At 42.7% G+C, this 20,395-nt stretch overlaps 1 protein-coding gene across 8 annotated transcripts in view; it reads right to left on the bottom strand.

Moving 5' to 3' along the window:
• Nucleotides 1–7,743: 7,743 nt before the first annotated feature.
• Nucleotides 7,744–20,395, bottom strand: part of FRG1 (FSHD region gene 1) — a 62,730-nt gene continuing 50,078 nt past the window's right edge. For 6 of the 8 annotated variants that reach the window (XM_073607834.1, XM_073607862.1, XM_073607846.1 and 3 more), the window contains exons 9-11: nt 16,029–16,139; nt 15,532–15,695; nt 8,221–8,374 (exon numbers count right to left, since the gene is read on the bottom strand). In XM_073607834.1, the coding sequence (XP_073463935.1) occupies nt 15,545–15,695; nt 16,029–16,139 (262 nt within the window). In that variant the 3' untranslated portion in view covers nt 8,221–8,374; nt 15,532–15,544. Of the gene's footprint in view, nt 8,062–8,220; nt 8,375–15,531; nt 15,696–16,028; nt 16,140–20,395 lie in introns of those variants that run through there. The other 2 variants (XM_073607823.1, XM_073607881.1) reach the window with 2 other exon arrangements.

Here is a 20,395-nt window from a genome sequence, read left to right as displayed (position 1 = left end):
CCTCCACAATGGGATCTCCCAGTCACAGGACAGTAGTCACGCTGTCAGTACAAACAGGAAGACATTGTGGGCTGAAGAGGAATGAGCACGGGAGGAGGAAGTGACTGTGTGTGTGTCAGTAGAATGTGTGTCACCTCCTACACCAGGCTACCGTAGGTCCCAACTGTCCCTGATGTGGAGCTCTGTCCCTCATTCCTCCTCATTTGTCCATCATTTTGGTCTGATCTATAGAGATGTATATAAAACGCACTTTGTATCTATCAAAAAGTGTTTTCCAGCGCTAAACCTTTTATCTGGTTTCTAAATTGCTGCATTTATAAATTCCAAAAACCAATATAAAGGAACAGCAGTGGTAAAAAAAAAAGGACTTGTGGGTTTAACCAATCTTGTTTTTTTGTGTGCAATTCTCCTTTAAGGGGGCGTGGCAAGGGGTGTGTCCTATGCCTACATACTTTTGCTGATAGGTGTCCCTCATTCCCATTTCGAAAAGTTGGGCAGTATGCTACTACAAGTAGTCACACACTATGGTTTAGTACAGCCGGTATGTGAATAATACAGACACAAAATATCCGTTTAAACATACACTCACCGGACAGTTTATTAGGTACACCTGTTCAATTGTTTGATAACACAAATTGCTAATCAGCCAATCACATGGCAGCAACTCAATGCATATGGACATCTAGACATGGTGAAGATGACTTGCTGAAGCACAAACTGAGCATCAGAATGGGGAAGAAAGGGGATTTATCCAGTTAACGACCACCCGCCGCAGTTGAACTGCGGCAAGTTGGCTCTCCTGAGTGAATTGCCGCCATTGTACGTCAACTCAAGCAGGCGCAGTTGCGGGCGGTCATGCCCACGGGTCAGGCAGACTCGATGTCTGCCGGCGACGCGCAATCACCTAGTACAGAGGCAGAACAGGGATCTGCCAGTGTAAACAAGGGTGATCCACATTCTGACAGGGATCTTCTGCTCCCAGTCATCGGGAACAGTGATCTCTGTCATTTCCCAGGCAGCCCATCATCCCCTACAGTTAGAACACACTTAACACCTTCCCTGCCAGTGTCATGTTTACATTAATCAGGGCACTTTTTTTTTAGCACTGATCAATGTAATAATGTCACTGGTCCCCAAAATTGTCATTTGGGGTCAGATTTGTCCGCCGCAATGTCGCAGTCCCACTAAAAATCGCAGATCACCGCCATAACCAGTAGAAACAATACAAAAAAAAAGGTTCCTAAATCTATCCCGTAGTTTGTAGACGCGATAAATTTTGTGCAAACCAATCAATATACGCCTATTGTGATTTTTTTTTCTTTTTTTACCAAAAATATGTAAAATATAAACTGATGAATACATTTATTTTTTTATTTTATTTTTTTTTGGATATTATAGCAAAAAAAAAAAATTTTTTTTTCAAAATTGTCGCTCTTTGTTTATAGCGCAAAAAATAAAAACCGCAGAGTTGATCAATTACCACCAAAAGAAAGCTCTATATGTGGGAAAAAAAGGACGTCAATTTTGTTTGGGTACAACGTCACACGACCGCACAATTGTCAGTTAAAGCGATGCAGTGCTGTATCGTAAATAATGGCCTGGTCATTAAGGGGGCAAATCCTACCGGTTCTTAAGTGGTAAAGAGGAACTGCAGTCTGCTCACATAACTTGTAATAAAAATATCTTTGCCATTCTGAAGCTTCCCTCCAACCATTTTGTATATTATTTTATATATACTGTGATTCTGTACTTGCCAAATATGCTGCAGAAATATTCCTCCACTAAGTCTGGCTGCAGCCATTTTAACTGTGGGCAGCTGAAGCTGCTGCCTGTTCATTTCCTGGATTTATACAGACACCCACCTCCAGCTCTGCAGCTCTCATTGGCCCTCTTTTGACTCATCCCACCTCCCTTCCTGACAAACTCACGAGTGAGAGAGCTGTACATGATGTCATAAGCCTAGGCTTTTTACCAGACAAGAATCAGGAAGTGGGCTGTATAAGGCATTTACTGGCAGAAAAAAATTGTTTTGCTATCCAAAGTTAAAACAACAAGGGCAGAAGATTTAATAGCTGGAAAGATGAAAAAATGACTGAAGGTCCGCTTTAAGTGACTTTGAATGTGGCATGTTTGTTGGTGCCAGACGGGCTGGTCTGAGTATTTCAAAAGCTGCTGATCTAATGGGATTTCCATACACAACCATCTCTAGGATTTACAGAGAATGGTCCGAAAAAGGGAAAATATCCAGTAAGCGGCAGTTGTGTGAACAAAAATGCCTTGTTGATGTCAGAGGAGAATGGGAACTGCAGACTGGTTCGAGATGACAGAAAGACAACAGTAACTCCAATAACCACTCCTTACGACCAAGGTATACAGAATACCATCTCTGAATGCACAGCACATCGAACCTTGAAGCAGATGGGCTACAGCAGCAGAAGACCACACCGGGTGCCACTCCTGTCAGCTAAGAACAGGAAACCGAGGCTACAATTCACACAGGCTCACCAAAATTGGACAATAGAAGATTGGAAAAACGTTGCCTGGTCTGATGAGTCCTGATTTCAGCTGCTACATTCAGATGGTAGGGTTAGAATTTGGTGTAAACAACATGAAAGCATGGATCCATTCTGCCTTGTATCAATGGTTTAGGCTGGTGGTGTAATGGTGGGGGGCATATTTTCTTGGCACACTTTGGGCCCCTTAGTACCAATTGAGCATCGTTTAAATGCCACGACCTACCTGAGTATTGTTGCTGACCATGTCCATCCCTTTATGACTACAGTGTACCCATCTTCTGATGACTCCTTCCAGCAGGATAATGCACCATGTCACAAAGCTCAAATCATCTCACCACTGCTTTCTTGAACATGACAATGAGATCACTGAACTCCAATGGCCTCCACAGTCACCAGATCTCAATCCAAGAGAGCACCTTTGGGATGTGGTGGAACAGGAGATTCACATCATGGATGTGCAGCCGACAAATCTGCAGCAACTGCATGATGCCATCATGTCAATATGGACCAAAATCTCTGAGGAATGTTTCCCCCACCTTGTTGAATCTAAGCCATGAAGAATTAAGGCAGTGCTGAAGGCAAAAGGGGGTCCAACCCAGTACTAGCAAGGTGTTTCTAATAAAGTGGCCGGTGACTGTATTCCTCAATGACCACAAAGAATATAAATCCAATTTTTGTATATCAAATGTGTTTTCAAACCCAGATTTGCAGTGGCATTGACTTCATCACTATGCTGTAGATAGCCTGTGCAGAGTAGAGCTGTGGGAGGGGTCCAGTAGGCCCCACCCACTGCAGGCTGCCTGCAGAAAGCTACACGAGGGGCGGAAACATGACCAGTCATCCTGCACAAGGGGAGAGAGCAGCAGTGACCAGTCTTTATTCCAGGAAAAGTTTTGCACTGGATTACTGCACAGATCTGGAATAAATATACAAAGCACTCCAAGATTTAACCACTTCAGCCCTGAAGGATTTGGCAGCTCAATGACCAGAAGGACTTTTTACAATTTGGCACTGCGCTGCTTTAACTGGTAATTGCGCAGTCATGCAATGTTGTACCCAAATGAAATCTGCATCCCCCCCACAAATAGAGCTTTCTTTAGATTGTATTTGATTGCCTCTGCAATCTTTATTTTTTGAGATATAAACGGAAAAAGACCGAAAATTTTGAAAAAAATATTTTCTACTTTTTGTTATAAAAAAAAATTTAATAAACTCAATTTTAGTCATACTTTTAGGCCAAAATGTATTCAGCCACATGTTTTTGGTAAAAAAATATCAATAAGCGTATATTTATTGGTTTGCGCAAAAGTTATAGCGTCTACAAACTAGGGTAAATTTTCTGGAATTTACACAGCTTTTAGTTCATGACTGCCTATGTCATTTCTTAAGGTGCTAAAATGGCAGGGCAGTACAACCCCCCCCCCCCAAATGACCCCATTTTGTAAAGTAGACACCCCAAGGAAATTGCTGAGAGGCATGTCAGCCCATTGAATATTTTATTTTTTTGTCAGAGGTGATTGAAAAAATGACAAAAGAAAAAAAAAATACACACAGTTGTCACTAAATTGCTCACACATGCCATGGTTATATTATTATTATACGCGATTTATATAGCGCCAACAGTTTACGCAGCACTTTACAATGTATAGGGGGGACAACACAATTACAGTACAGTTCAATACAAAAGGTACAGGAGGGCCCTGCTTGTAGAGCTTACATTCTAAAGGGAGGGGGTGGTGGTACAAAAGGTAATAGCTGCAGAGAATGATTTGATGGGGGTGGCAGTTAGAAAGTGGAAAGTAGACACCCCAAGCTATCTGCTGAGAGGCATGTTGAGTATTTTGCAGATCTCACTTTGTCACAAAGTTTTGAAAATAAATGAGAGCTTCAAAATACTCACCATGCCTCTTAGCAAATACCTTGGGGTGTTTACTTTCCACTTTCTAACTGTGATAGGTAGTGAGGAGTAAAATCACAATTTTATGCCTTTAGAAAGCCCGAAGGCAGTGATTGGTTTTCGGGGTCCTATACACAGCTAGGCTCCAAAAAAGTTTCACACATGTGGTATCCCTGTACACAGGAGAAGCAGCAGAATGTATTTTGGGGTGTAATTCCACATATAACCATGCCACGTTTGAAAAATATATCATTTAGTGACAACTTTGTGCAAAAAAAACAAAGTGTAATTTTCCCGAAACTTGTGACAAAATATATAAATATTCCATGGACTAATTAGCTGCTAGGATTGCTTTTATATGAAAGCCGACCGCTGGCTGAAAAGAATGATACCAAGATGATACCTAAACCTGCAGGCATCATTCTGGTATAACCACTCAAAGTCCAGCAACAAATCAGTACGTTGCTGGTCCTTGTTGGGCATACATTGTAATGTTCTTTTTTTCATGCAGCCTGTGGGCTGAACGAAAAAAAGAGATTGATCGGTGGGTATGCCCACCATTAGAATACCGCCCTTCATCCACCCATTTCTAATGATGGGCATACATGCACTAGTTTTTTTTAAATGTGGTGGTGAAATCACCTCCAACAGCGCTGGAGTCACGGCTTTACGTATCGTGGGAGCAAACGCTGTTGCTGTCAAGATAAATAAACCCGTGCTGCAGCTGAATGGCGTACCTGCTAAGCAAATGATGGTTAACAATAAAACAAAGTAACATTACAGGTATAACAGTAAGACTTACCATACCTGCAAAGCAAATACAATAAAACATGGTAAAAATAAAACATTGCAATCTGTGCCTAAAAAAATATATGCCGAAGCATGGGGGCAATCCATTCCTAATGTTAGGAGCAAATCGCTCCTCCACCCCTGCCGCCATGCTTCGGCATATATGCTCTTTTTTTTTTTTTTAACTGTGGTGGTGAAATCACCTCCGACAGCGCTGGAGTCACGGCTTTATGTATCGGGGGTGCAAACGCTGTTGCTGTCAAGATAAATAAACCCCTGCTGAAGCTGAATGGCGTACCTGCTAAGCAAATGGTAGTTAACAATAAAACAAACATTACAGTATAACATACCATACCTGCAAAGCAAATACAATAAAACGTAGTAAAAATAAAACAGAGAGAGAACGATAGATATACAACAATAGTGAGCGAACAGTAGAGCGGACAGTAGCGAGCGAACATAAGAGAGAGAACAATAGAGAGAGAGGAAAAAAAATACAACCACAACTATTTTTGGATTTTTTATTTTATATTCTTTTGTGTTTTTTTTTTCACTTTTATAAAAACTGTAAAAAAAAAAAAAAAAAAAAGTAAACTGAATGTTGCAGATTAGGGGCTTTCAAAATGTGAAGGCCATCACATCTTTCGAGACCCCGAGACCTTGTGTTAGTGTGTCTAGGACTATGTGGTGCTGTACCCTACGCTAAAACTCCACTAGTGTGTGGTAGAGTTTGAAACATTCACCAATGCAGAGACCAGGTTGGTCAGGACAGGATAACCAATAAAAGCAGGTTTCACGCCTAAATCTGCATTTGCTGCAGACACAACATCTTTTTTGGGGGTTTCTTTGGGTAGGGGTACCAGGGAGGACAAAAGGAAAATGCCTCTCATGCAGGCTCACTGCATTTGGATTGGGAAGTTGGGCAAGAGCACCATCTGGAAAAAGAAGGGTTCTGACGATCTCGTCCTGAAATTTAAGGAAGGATCCAGTCCGTCCTGAAGCTTTGTATAGCACAAAAGTGTTCAGCAAAGCCAATTGAAATAAATAAACAGACACTTTTTTGGACCAGCGTCTGGCCTTACGGGCAATTAGGTATGGCGCCAACAACTGGTCGTTGAGGTCCACCCCTCCCATGTTAAGGTTGTATTCGTGGACAAGAGGGGTTTCTCCACAACACCAGTCGCCGTAGGAATTTGGACTGCCGTGTCTGCGTGAAGCGAGGGCAGAACAAAAACATTCTGTGAATCCACTTCACTGCTAACAAATTATTACACCTCAAGCAGTTTTTCCCTCTCAGCCTAAGATGGGAATCTACAAGCCGCTGGGGTAAGCCCCGGTGTTTAGATCGCACGGTGCCACATGCACCAGTTCTATAATCAAAAAGGTGACTGAAAAGCGGCACGCTTGTGTAATAATTGTCCATGTGCAAGTGGTACCCCTTTCCGAAGGGTGACACCAAGTCCCACACTATCTTACCAGCGCACCCTATGTAGTCTGGGCAGTTCTCCGGCTCTACGTGACTATCTCTTCCCTCGTAAACCATAAAACTATTTGTATAGCCTGTGGCCCTGTCATACATCTTCTTGACCCCATATCCGGCACGCTTGCTGGGAAGATACTGTTTGATAGACAAGCAGCCAGAAAACGTAATCAGGGACTCATCAAAGCAGGCAACTTGACTGGGAGTAAACAAGGCTGCAAAACGTTGGTTCAAGTGGTTTACGAGGGGCTGAATTTTGTAGAGCCGATCAAATCCAGGGTCACCCCGAGGAGTTCATTGTCATTGAAGTGCATGAACCACAAGATCTGCTCGTATCGTGTCCTGGTCATGGAGGCAGAGAACATGGACATATGGTGAATTGGGTCAGTGGACCAATATGACCGTAACTCACTCTTTTTAGTTATTGCCCATGAGGAGGGATAGGCCCAGAAAAGGTCTTAAATTCGGAAACCGTAATTGGTTTCCAATCTCTGGCAAGGGTCAGCTGGGGATTAGCAGCACTGAATTGATCAGCATACAAATTGCTTTGGGCCACAATAGATCTATAGGGATCTTCGGTGAAAAACAGCGAATAAAAATCAAATGACGTAAAATCAACTGTTTCCACCTGAATTCCGGGTTGGCCAGTAAATGGGGGAAGTAGATGCTGCAGTCACCAGTCAGATTAAAAGCTGCACTGGAAATGAAATCCCAACTGGGGTAATGCACAAAATTTCTTAGGCTGGCCATACACCTGCAAAATTTTGTTTAAAAAAGTCAAATTGGCGTTTGTTTTCAGTCCGTTTTCTCGAATGAATTAAAGACTTGAAACACATGTAACAATTAGTATTTTTTGCTAGAAAATTTCTTAGAGGCCGTTAACGGAGAGGCTTTAGATAATAAATTGGTGGGTGTTGCAATTTTTTATGTTACACAGTATTTTTGAATTTTAATGCAAAAAACACAATACATAACCCATTTTTTTTGTAAAATCTAAAAAACAAAAAACATGTCAAGCTTTAAATTTTTTTTTCAATTATTTATTTTTACACTGTCACTTTAAATTTTTTATCACTTTTATTGCTCTCACAATGAATGTAAACATCCCTTGTGACATGCAATAGGCATGTGACGGGTACTCTTTTACTCTTTATGGAGAAATCCCTCCTCTGTAAAAAAAGTATTTGATCACACCAAGATCGGTGTAAGCAAAAGCATTTTATTGTTTAAAATGGCGCCTTTTACATCCAGAGAAACCAGAAGTGATGTAAGGTCATCACTTCTGGGTCCCTATATCATAGAAGGTGAACAGAGTGGTTCCAATCTTTGTCTGGGGGTAGGCGTTCCCTCTCGCTGCTTGTAAAAGCAATCCGTCAGCTCTAAAAAAAAAAAAAAACGTTACGGGATGCCTGTGGACAATTGTACAACAGTTTTGATAAGAGGATTAAATTACCTTTTGATTTGTAAAAAAGAAGATGTTAGGAAGAACGCACAGCAGAGACAGACTCAAAACCCTAATGATTTGTGCTGACAAACACTTTATCCTTGTTGCAAAATTAGGTTTTAATACAATATTTCAATGCAGTTAACACAATAGATAAAAACAAAAACAAAAAAAGGGAAAAAATGTAATAAAAATCTTGTTGTGATGGTTTTCACTTGCAGTATCTGTCTGCTTTTAGCTTCGATCTCCTGTAAGATTCAAAAAAAAAAAAGAAAAAAAGAAAAAAAGTTTTGTATCAGTTTTACTGTGGTTTAATAATATGACCCATGTATATGTCTAACTAAAAAAAAATGTATGTATGAGAAACCTCTGCTTATGTTCATGCATTACTGCAACTGTGATTTATAAACTATCAGCATGTTCTCACAAGCTGCCATTTTCCCTGACAGTAAATGACTGAGGCTAATTTTGGTCAAACAGCAGCAGTTCAGACAGAATAGCCAGTTCTGTGACTTCTCTGCTTACTAAAATACAGTTTGGCCAGGAAACAACCCAGCCTGTGATTGCATAATGAAACCCAAAGGTCATTCATATGCTCTCCACTCTTGTATGTTTTACAGTATTAGATTGAAATATTGTACCATGCAATAATGCCCTGACTGCCCATAGATGGATTCAAATTCAGCTGGTTTAGCAGGGACTGGCTGAATTTTCATCCATGTATGGGCACCGTGGTTGTACAGAAGTTGATATACCATTCAACTTCTGTACAACTGCCCTGCTGGAAAATTTCCTCTTGATCAGCACTGTAGGCTATGGCTTCCATGTATGAAATACATACAGTGGATATAAAAAGTCTACACACCCTGTTAAAATGTCAGGTTTCTGTGATGTAAAAAATGAGACAAAGATAAATCACTTCAGAACTTTTTCCACCTTTAATGTGACCTATAAACTGTACAACTCAGTTGAACAACAAACTAAAATCTTTTAGGTGGAGGGAAGTAAAAATAAAAAAATAAAATAATATGGTTGCACAAGTGTGCACACCCTTAAACTAATACTTTGTTAAAGCACCTTTTGATTTTATTACAGCACTGTCTTTTTGGGTATGAGTCTAAGAGCATGGCACATCTTGACTTGACAATATTTGTCCATTCTTTGCAAAAACACTCCAAATCTGTCAGATTGCGAGGGCATCTCCTGTGCACAGTCCTCTTCAAATCACCCCACAGATCTTCAGTCGGATTCAAGTCTAGGCTCTGGCTGGGCCATTCCAAAACTTTAATCTTCTTCTGGTGAAGCCATTCCTTTGTTGATTTGGATGCATTCTTTGGGTCATTGTCATGCTGAAAGATGAAGTTCCTCTTCATGTTCAGCTTCCTAGCAGAAGCCTGAAGGTTTGTGCCAATATTGATTTCGTTTCATCAGATCATAAACACATTTTTCCACATGCTTTTGATTCAGATGTGTTTTTGCTAAATTTAGCCAGGCTTGGATGTTTTTCTTCGTAAGAAAAGGCTTCCGTCTTGCCACTCTACCCCATAGCCCAGACATATGAAGAATATGGGAGATTGTTGTCACATGCACCACACAGCCAGTACTTGCCAGATATTCCTGCAGGTCCTTTAATGTTGCTGTAGGCCTCTTGGCAGCCTCCCTGACCAGTTTTCTTCTTGTCTTTTCATCAATTTTGGAAGGATGTCCAGTTCTTGGTGATGCCACTGTTGTGCCATATTTTCTCAACTTGATGATGACTGTCTTCACTGTGTTCCATGGTATATCTAACGCCTTGGAAATTCTTTTGTACCCTTCTCTTGACTGATACCTTTTAACAATGCCCTCTAATGCTTTGGAAGCTCTCTGCGGACCAGGGCTTTTGCTGTAGGATGCCACTAAGAAAATGTCAGAATTGGGGTTAATCAGAGGCACTTTAAATGATGGCAGGTGTGTACTGACTCCTATTTAACATTAGCTTAAAGGTGATTACTTAATTCTGAACACATCTATATCCCCATTTATAAGAGGGCGTGCACACTTATGCAACCACATTATTTTAGTCTTTTATTTTTGCTTCTTCCCCACTAAAAGATTTCAGTTTGTTTTTCAACTGAGTTGTACAGTTTTTAGGTCACATTAAAAGGTGGAAAAAGTTCTGAAATTATTTATCTTTGTCTCATTTTTTTTACATCACAGAAACTTGACATTTTAACAGGGGTGTGTAAACTTTATATATCCACTGTAAATAGGAGTGTTTTTTCCTGATAAAGAATTTGTATTTTTGTCAACCCAGTCCTGATATTTGCACAGCTCTGCCAGCAAAGTACTTGTCAAGAAAGGCTTTCCAGCAACCAGAGTGATAGAAGAATACCTGTGCACAGGTTTGCCATTAGAATAGCCATTCTGCGCATGGGCACGCGTGACAGCGCTTGGCGCCAAGATGCGCTATTTAAAAGGAGACTGACGCCTTGCTGTCCGTCTACAGCATTCCCGAGGCCCCTTCTACTTGTTTACCCTGCACATCTGATTTCTGTTGACCTGGCTCATTCCTGACTTCTCCTGCCTGCTGCCCGCCTCTGATCCCGGCTGACTTCGCTTCTGCTTCTCCTTTTGACTGTTTTGCTATGCGCCTGTTACCGACCCGGCTAGTACCTTGACTCTTCTTCGGCATCTGTTCTGGTACCTGATCTGCCCGCCAGTGTATGACCTAGCCTGCCTGCACCTGAACTACAGAACACCTTTCTACTGTCTGCTGTATCCAGCTTCCAGTCTGAACCTGCCTCCTGCCAGACTACTGTTCCTGCCTTCCACCTGCTGCAAGTCTCCTCTCAGCCGCATCGGAGGTCCGGACCAGCCCCTGCATCAGCTAAACTGTCAGGCATTTGTGCCCCTCTGCTCTATCAGGGGTTCTCGAACCAGAGGTATACGAGAGGCCGGTCTCTGCATACAGGGCTCAACCACCAGGTACATGACAGTCCTTTCAGTGGGGCAGAAGACCTATATTTTTTGCCACAGCTATTTAACACTTACAGGCCTTGTCTCTCCCCTAACCTGTGACTGGACAATAAAAGGAGAATGCTCCTTACACTGTGGCATAATTGGCTACTTGTGCTGCTTCTGACTCTTTCATTCTGAGCTCTACTAAACCGGGACTGAAATCTGTTAAAATTCAAGTACTCACACAATGCCAAGCTGAATAATTAGCTTCTTTTAAATCTGTCAGGAGTTCAGTTTTAAAGCAGACCTTTTAACCGAAAATGAAGCTGATCTCCTCCTTTCCCTCCCCGCTAGCTTTTTACATACTGTAATATACAGTTAGGTCCATATATATTTGGACACAGGCACAATTTTCATACTTTTGGCTCTGTATGCCACCAGAATAAAATTAAAACAAAACAATCTGAATTAATTTGTGCAGAAGTGCAGATTTTCAGCTTTAATTCAAGGGGTTGAACATAAATCTTCTAACTGCAGCTGTCTTCAGTTGTTCTTTGTTTTTGGGTCTTTCTGCTTTTTCTGCCTTTAGTTTTGCCTTTAGCAAGTGAAATGCATGCTCAATTGGGTTGAGATCAGGTGATTGACTCGGCCATTGTAGAATATTCCACTTTTTTTCCTTCAAAAGCTCCCGAGCTGCTTTTACAGTGTGTTTTGGATCATTGTCCATTTGTACTGTGAAGCACCATCCAATCAACGTTGCTGCATTTGGCTGAATCTGGGCTGACAGTATATCTATAAACATATCTATATCTATAAACACTGCAGAATTCATTTGGCTTCTTCACATCAATAAACACCAATGACCCAGTGCCAATGGAAGCAATGCATGCCCATGCCATCAGACTGCCTCCACCATGTTTTACAGATGACGTTGTTTGCTTTGGATCATGAGCTGTTCCAAGTCTTCTCCACACTTTTTTCTTCCCATCATTCTGGTACAGATTAATCTTAGTTTCATTCGTTCAAAGAATGCTTTTCCAGAACTGGTCTGGCTTTTTTAGATGTTTTTTGGCAAAGTCTAATCTGGCTTTACTATTCTTTAGGCTTCTGAATGGTTTGCACCTGGTGGTAAACCCTCTGTATTTGCTCTCGTGAAGTCTTCTCTTGATTGTAGACTTTGACAATGATACGCCCACCTCCTGGAGAGGGTCCTTCACTTGTCTGGATGTTGTAAATGGGTTTTCCTTTACCATAGAGAGGATCCTACGGTCATTCACCACTGTTGTCATTCATGGACGTCCAGGCCTTTTTATGTTGCTGAGCTCCCCTGTTTGTTCTTTTTTCCTCAGAATGTATCAAACTGTTGCTTTGGCCACTCATAATGTTGCTGCTATCTCTCTGATGAATTTGTTTCATTTTTGAAGCCTTACAATGGCCTGTTTCACTTGCATGGCCAACTCCTGTGAACGCATGATGTAGGTTCATTCACAGCAATAGATTCCAAATGCAAATACCACACTTAGAATCAACTCCAGAGCTTTTACCTGCTTAATTGATTAAAAAATAAATAAGGAGAAGCCCACACCTGGCTGTGAAACAGCGTTTGACTCAATTGTCCAAATACTTTTGGTCCCTTGAAAAAGGGGGGGGGTGGCTATTCTTAAGAGCTGTAATTCCTAAACCCTTCCACCGATGTACAGACCCTCAAATTAAACCTGAGAGTGTGCACTTTCAACCCATATTCATTATAGAACTACAGTATAGCTTGAATATGTTTTGGTAAATATCTAAATAAAAAAAATTGTGCCTGTGTCCAAATATATATGGACCTAACTGTATATTTTTGCAGGAGTTTCTTCACAGATATCAGCATATGTTCATACTAGTGCTGCTGATTTATTATACGTCTTTCAGTGTGTTCTTGTACCACATTTATGATGCGTTTTTCATGCTTCATACATTTTTGTTTTTGCCATTTACAAGCAATATCTGCTGTGACATCACTGTTAAGCGGAATAAATTAAATTTTAAGCCAAAAGAAAAAAACACCAAAAATGCATGTACAGCACATGCATGTTTCATGCACTCCCACTGGAGTCTATAGGCCCAAAAGAGCACTGTGCAGAACATGCATTTAAAAAAAAAAAAATCGCACTGTATCATGTTGCATTATTGTGAATTGGTTATATAGAAAATAATTTGATTTCCACTGTCATGCATTGCAGTGCAACCTCAGACTCATAACAAGTCATACCAGTGTATACAAGGTTAAGGCAGTTAAAAATTCTCCAGCCTCAAGAGGTCCTCACTTTCACCTAGGCATACTTCTAAGTTCTGCAAATTATTTAGTTTATATGGTGAAGGAAGTCCAGATCCTGCTGTACTTTCTGGCCACTTTGGCTCTACATGCTACAGTTCTCATAAACCCCACTGCTACAGCTCATCTTTGCACCTCTCTCTCCCAGGCCATTTATAATACACATAGTCTAGGCTCTGTTTTGTAAATGGCCTGGAGAAGAGGGGTTAGAAATGCAACCTTAGAGATGGGGACTTTTAAACCTACAGCGCTTACAGCAGGAGCTGGACTTCCTCTGCCGTACAAACTAAATGATTAGCAGGACAAAGAAGTATTCATGCATGACAGCAAGGGTCTCCTGAGGAAGGAGAATGTTTGCTTGCTTTAAACTTGTGAAGGTTATTCTGCCCGGCAATATGCACTAACTTTCTTGAGTCCAAAAGCAGTCCAACTGAGGGGTGGGACAACACTACAAACACTAACAGTCCCATGAAAAAAAGAGGACTGCCTGCAGCTCAATGTGCCACCTGAAGACCTTAAGCCCAAAGCTGGTACCGTCCACTGGGTAGAACTTAACCACTTTCATACCGGGCCTATTCTGGCACTCCTCTCCTACATGTAAAAATCATCATTTTTTTCCTAGAAAATTACTCAGAACCCCCAAACATTATATATATTTTTTAGCAAACACCCTAGGAAATAAAATGGCGGTCGTTGCAACTTTTTATGTCACATGGTATTTGTGCAACAATTTTTCAAACAAGTTTAAAAAAAAAAAAACTGTTTCATGAATTAAAAAATAACAAAACAGTAAAGTTAGCCCAATTTTTTGTATACTGTGAAAGATGATGTTACGCCGAGTAAATACCCAATATGTCAAACTTTAAAATAGCGCACACTTGTGGAATGGCACCAAACTTTGGCACTTAAAAATCTCTATAGGTGACGCTTTAAAAATGTATACAGCCTACCAGTTTAGAGTTACAGAGGAGGTCTAGTGCTAGAATTGTTGCTCTTGCTCTAATGCACGCGGCGATACCTCACATGTGTAATTTAAACAGCGTTTACATATGTGAGCGCGACTTACGTGCGCTTTCGCCTCTGTGTGCGAGCACACGGGAACGGGGGGCAGTTTACATTTTTTTAAAATTTTTTATTTTACACTTTCTCTTAAATTAATTTTTTTGATCACTTTTATTCCTATTACAAGGAATGTAAACATCCCTTGTAATAAGAATGGTGCGTGACAGGTCTTCTTTATGGAGAGATGTGGGGTCTATAAGACTCCAAACAAGTAAAGTTTGCCTTCCACATCTGATGACAGACCACTAGAACATGCACTGCTTTCACTAGAGGATCCCTGTACTTGGACAGAAGCCTGTCCAGTTATTGAGCCTGGAGGCTAGAAGGTCCACATCTGGTATCCTCCACCTGTGACACAGGTCCCGGTCCGCATTCCCAGACTTTGCTGGCCAAGGAAGTCGGCCTGGTAATTGTCCATGACTGGAATGTTCACGAAGAACAAGGCTAGAACATGAAGTTCTACCCAGAAGAGGATATCATCTACCACTGTTCCTGCAGTGAGTCTTCTGGTCCCTCCCTGATGGTTGTACACCCCACCATGGAGTTGTCTGACTGAATCTGGATTATCAAAGCCCAAGATGCACGTTAAAGTGATACTAAAGTCTAATTTTTCAATAAAAATAACAAACATGTTATGCTTACCTGCTCTGTGCAGTGGTTTTGCACAGAGCAGCCCAGAGCCACCTCTTCTCGGGTCCCTGTTCGGCCCTCCTAGCCCCTCCCACCTGTTGAGTGCCCCCACAGCAAGCAGCTTGCTATGGGTGCACCCGAGCTAAGCCGTAGCTCCCTGTGTTCATTCAGATACGGAGCCGTGCCCTGGCCCCACCACCTTTCTCTCCTCATTGGCTCACAGACTTTGATTGACAGCAGTGGGAGCCAATGGCGCTACGCTGCTGTCTTAGCCAATGAGGAGGGGAGTCCCAGACAGCCGAGTCTCTCGTGTGGCATCGCTGGATCTAGATGGATCTCAGGTAATTATTAGGGGGGCTGCTGCACACAGAAGGTTTTTTATCTTAATGCATAAAATGCATTAAGATAAATAACCTTCTGACTTTACAACCATTTTAAAGGTCTCAGGTACTCACGAACCTCAAATAGCTGATCACAAATGAGGGTCCGATGGTTGGAAAGTCACTGTAGGCAGGCAGCAGAAATGGGCGGAAGATTGCAGCTCCACGTGGCTCTTTGCAAGCAGGAGCAGCAATGGAAAGATGCTTCCTGATGTTGTAAGGCAGGGAAGAGTGAGGAGCACGCTGTTTGAAGAAGAAAAATGGTACTAATAAATATAAGCTAGTCTTTCACACAGCAGAGCTGAAGAAAACATGTCCATCCTCCTAGGACACTAGAAAAACGGTCTGAGGCATACTGTAGTAGGAGGGGTTTCCTGGGCTGGCCTTCTATGTTTGCCAGTGTCCAATACTTGTGTAGGTGGCAGTATAACCTGAAGAATAAAGACTTCCACAAACGATGGAGAAAGAAAACCTTTTTCCCCTTTGCATGGATTTATAATATAAAAACCCACAAAGTAACCAACTTGTTTTTATCTGACAAAGACATTGCATCAAGCACTGGAAATAATAATTCACCTGTCCAGAAGTGTCTCGTGAAAGCTTCCATCTTTCCTAGCTTTCTTAAGCTCCCGGTGGTCCTCTTTGCTTACTTTAAGTTTACGATCCTGGAAACTTTGAAATTTCTTGCTGAAACAATGAAAAGCATGGGAATAATAAAAAATTATGATTACAACATAAGGTTGATGATAATACTGCACAGGACAATCTTAGGTAAATAAAACTTCACACATTGAGTGTTGTAATCATTTTACTTTCAGCTAATGCAGCCGATCCTCAAGGCTTGAGGACAAGTAAAGGTCTCTTTAGAGAACATTTGGTGCATGAACCCTTGTGATTACTTTTCTGTACGTACAATGCTGATTGCATTGAATACATTTAAAAAGGTGATGTCATATAAAAACAGCATTTCTAGGGGGAAATAAATGCATAATATTTCAAGCTTAATGTCACATAAGCCTGCAAATAATTTGAAAACAGCATCTTCTTTATGATAGTGTTTCACAGAAAAAGTAATCAACAGTAATATGCCGGTGTAATGTGCATAGTCGTACCGTGCTAGTCACATTACTCAGAGTAGATAAGTGACAAGCACAGTGTGTGACATTACTCAAAGAAATGTAAACAGCTTATCTGCCAGCACAATGTAATCATTTGCTAAAAAGGCATCTGAAGGGGTTGTCAATGTACTCAACACTCAACATAAGCATTTATTTAACAAGAGTGGAGCACTACAGACCATGTATGAAGAAAGAATTTTCTAACTACAGCTTGGTGCTTAGGTACATATTCTTCACCAGTTAATAAAAAAGGCAAATTTTTCATGTTTATTTTTTTAAATATGACACCAAATGTTTAGTGTCACCCACGATAAATGCTTATGGGGCCCCGCTCAGGCTGTCAAGGTCCAATGAGATGCTGCTGACTAGTGAGGGTGCAGGCTGAGGAGAGGTCCATCCAGACCCAAAGCACACTGCAGAAATAGGAAGAATTATCCCGACCTCACCCGGCCTGAGTGGTTAGCAGGTAAAAGCAGTCTCAGCTCGATTCATCTAGGCCATGTCCCCAACACATTTCGCCGTGCCCCCCTAATTGCTTGACATTTAGTTTTAACCTTTTTTTAAACAAGATAATCACTAAACATTTGGTGAACATATATCCTGTAGAAATCTCTCCTGCGCTCAGGTGTCTAGTTCCTCAATGTGTGGTATGACCGAATCAGTGGTATCTGCCATCTTGCAGCCCTCCTCAGAATAATGGGTATTCACAGACTAAAGAGAAAAAGAAAGAAAGGAGGGCGCACCGACCTAGTGCATTACCACTGGTAACATTTTATTGAAGTGTAAAACAGCAAAATATATACTCACAAACGAGCATGAGTGACAGGCTTGACAATGCTGCAGGTACGCAGTTCTGAACATCGACAAACCCGGACCGGACATCAAGTGAATAAAGCGATGGCTAACACATTTCGGGGGAGAACCCCCTTCCTGTGAGCAGCCATTACCCGCTTAGGCTCTGAGGAAGGGGGTTCTCCCCCGAAACGCGTTAGCCATCGCTTTATTCACTTGATGTCCGGTCCGGGTTTGTCAATGTTCAGAACTGCATACCTGCAGCATTGTCAAGCCTGTCACTCATGCTCGTTTGTGAGTATATATTTTGCTGTTTTACACTTCAATAAAATGTTACCAGTGGTAATGCACTAGGTCGGTGCACCCTCCTTTCTTTATTTTTCTCTTAAACATATATCCTGACCATAGCACACCTCACCTGGCCCGAGTGGTTAGCAGGTAAAAAGCAGTCTCAGCAGTCTTCACCCAGGCCACGTCCCCTGCTCCCCCACGGCTTAATCATGAAATCTCCATAATTAAGGCTCGGGGGTGGGGCGAAACAGGTTGGGGATGTGGCCTGGATGAATCGAGCTGAGGCTGCTTTTACCTGCTAACCATTCGGCCCAGGTGAGGTGTACAGCGGCCGGGATATGTACACCAAATGTTTAGTAATTATCTTGTTAAACCACTTCCCGCCTGTACCTATAGCATAATGGCGGCCGGGAAGTGGTTGCATTATCCTGACTGGGCGTCATATGACGTCCAGCAGGATAAGCCTCGGGGGCGCGCAGACACACTTCCCCAATCACGGTAAACAGCCAATGAAATTGGCTGTTTATCACGTGATCGGCTGTGTCCATTCACAGCCAGTCACAAATGTAAACAAACTGAGCGGTTACTACCTGATCCCTGCTCTCTCCTCACACACCGATTGTGTGAGGAGAGAGCAGGGATCAGTGAGTGAGATCAGTGTCTGTCAGTTACTGTTACTGTTCATTTTACTTTGCACAACACGGCCCTCCACAAATAAAGAGAACCTGTCACCATAGAACTGTCATAGCCCATCTGGTTCTCTGGATCTGTCACACAGACCATCTAGATCTGTCACACAGGCTCGCCATCGGTACCACCACACAGGCCCGCCAATAGTACTGCCATCAGTACCGCCAATAGTACTGCCATCAGTACCGCCACACAGGCCCGCCATAAGTACTGCCATCAGTACCGTCACACAGGCTCGCCATAAGTACTGCCATCAGTACTGCCGCACAGGCCCGCCATAAGTACTGCCATCAGTCCCGCTACACGGCCCGCCATTAGTACTGCCATCAGTACTGTCACACAGGCCCGTCATTAATACTGCCATCAGTACAGTCATCCAGGCCCACCATCAGTGACCTGTCAGTACCACCAGCAGTACCGTCACACAGGACTGCCATCACTACCGTCATCATAGCCAAAAGAGTGCACACACCTGAGGAGGCATATGCCTTGCTTACCATGTCTGATGATGAGAGCAGCGGGGAGCTCCCATCATCCGATTCTGGTTCGGAATATGAGCCAGTGGAAGGTAGTGGATCGGAGTCAAAGGAAGAAACGGTCCCTCCTAAAAGAATAAGGAGATCAGGACCAAGATCAGAAGACCTGCCTACTACCAGCAGCGCCAGACCCCAAGAAGAGGAGCCCAGTACCAGTACTGGAATTACACATCCAACCCAAAGAATCCGGGCCCAGTCCTACCTTCCCCATGCTCTGGCAAGCCCTTACGGTTGCCTGCCAGCTCAGGATCTGCTATAATCCCCCGTTTTAACCGCACAGCCAGGTGTGCAGCCCAACACTACACATTTTTCCCAATTAGATTATTTTTATTTGTTTTTCCCCGAAGATTTGTTCTAGTACATGTTTGACCAAACAAATCTCTATGCAGAGCAATTTATTACCGCCAACCCCAATTCATTCTACGCCCATATGTTCCAATGGCGACTACTCACACTAGATGAATTTAAAGTGGATGTAAACCCACTCTCAGCAATTATAAAGTACTGCCATAGTGCTGATCTATAAGGATATACATGCCTCCTGCATGTATCCTTACCTGCCAAATGTCTCCCCTTTCTCTATTTGGAGCCCCCAAAAACTCCGGATTCAGTGGGCAGGACTGTTATCTGGCGCTTGGTGGGAGGAGTCCTGACGCCAGCAGACTCCCCACCCACTTCTACACTCCCCTTGGCCAGAGCGCGCACACGAGAGGCAGAGTGCGTTCTGGGTAAAAACAGAGCGTGCTCATGGCCCCCGTCACTTCTGCACACATGGATGTCCAGTGACAGTCGGGGATGATCAGTGCGGCGGGGATAGCTGTGAGCACAGATTTCTCTTCATGGCTTTTCATCATCTGCTTCTCCTTCTCTCCCTCCTGTGGCTTTCACCTGAAAAGCCATGCAGGGAGATCGCAGCTGTTCCTCCCGTTGCACCGATCATCTGACTGACCTCCGTGTCTTCCTCCTCCAGCGCCCATGTTCTCCTCCACCTCCCCTTCTTTTCTGGTCCCCCTCATCCGCCCGTTGTGTCTTCCTCCTCCTCCCCCTCTCGTCCCCTGGCTTCCCTCCTCTCCTACGGACTGCTAGGGGGGCGCGGGGGAATCTGCACATACTACCCACCTCCATATACCTCTTCAGTACATACTACCCACCTCCATAAACTCCATACTCCTCTCCTGCACATACTACCCACCTCCATACACGCCATACTCCTCTCCTGCATATACTACCCACCGTCGTCCACTCTGCACTGTACATTCCCAATTTAACATGACCACATTCTGCGCTATGTAAGTCATCTCAGATTGTATTAAACCACACCCCTTTAAGTCAACACCCAATATTTTATGCAAATTGTAGCACCCTCTAGTAGAGTAGGTTCTAGAGTGAGAGTTGTTAGTGTAGGTAAATTTAGGCCGGCCTGGCTGGCAGCCTGTTTGTTTTTGTTTGATCTGGGCTGGGAGTGGCTCAGGGTAGAAGCTGGGTGACTCACAGGCAGCATCACCAATTACCTCCC

This window comes from Aquarana catesbeiana, linkage group LG01 (genome assembly GCF_042186555.1).
Source record: "Aquarana catesbeiana isolate 2022-GZ linkage group LG01, ASM4218655v1, whole genome shotgun sequence".
Lineage (NCBI taxonomy): Eukaryota > Metazoa > Chordata > Amphibia > Anura > Ranidae > Aquarana > Aquarana catesbeiana.
The sequence above is the reverse complement of the archived record's forward strand: the minus strand, read 5'-3'. Positions and strand labels throughout refer to the sequence as shown.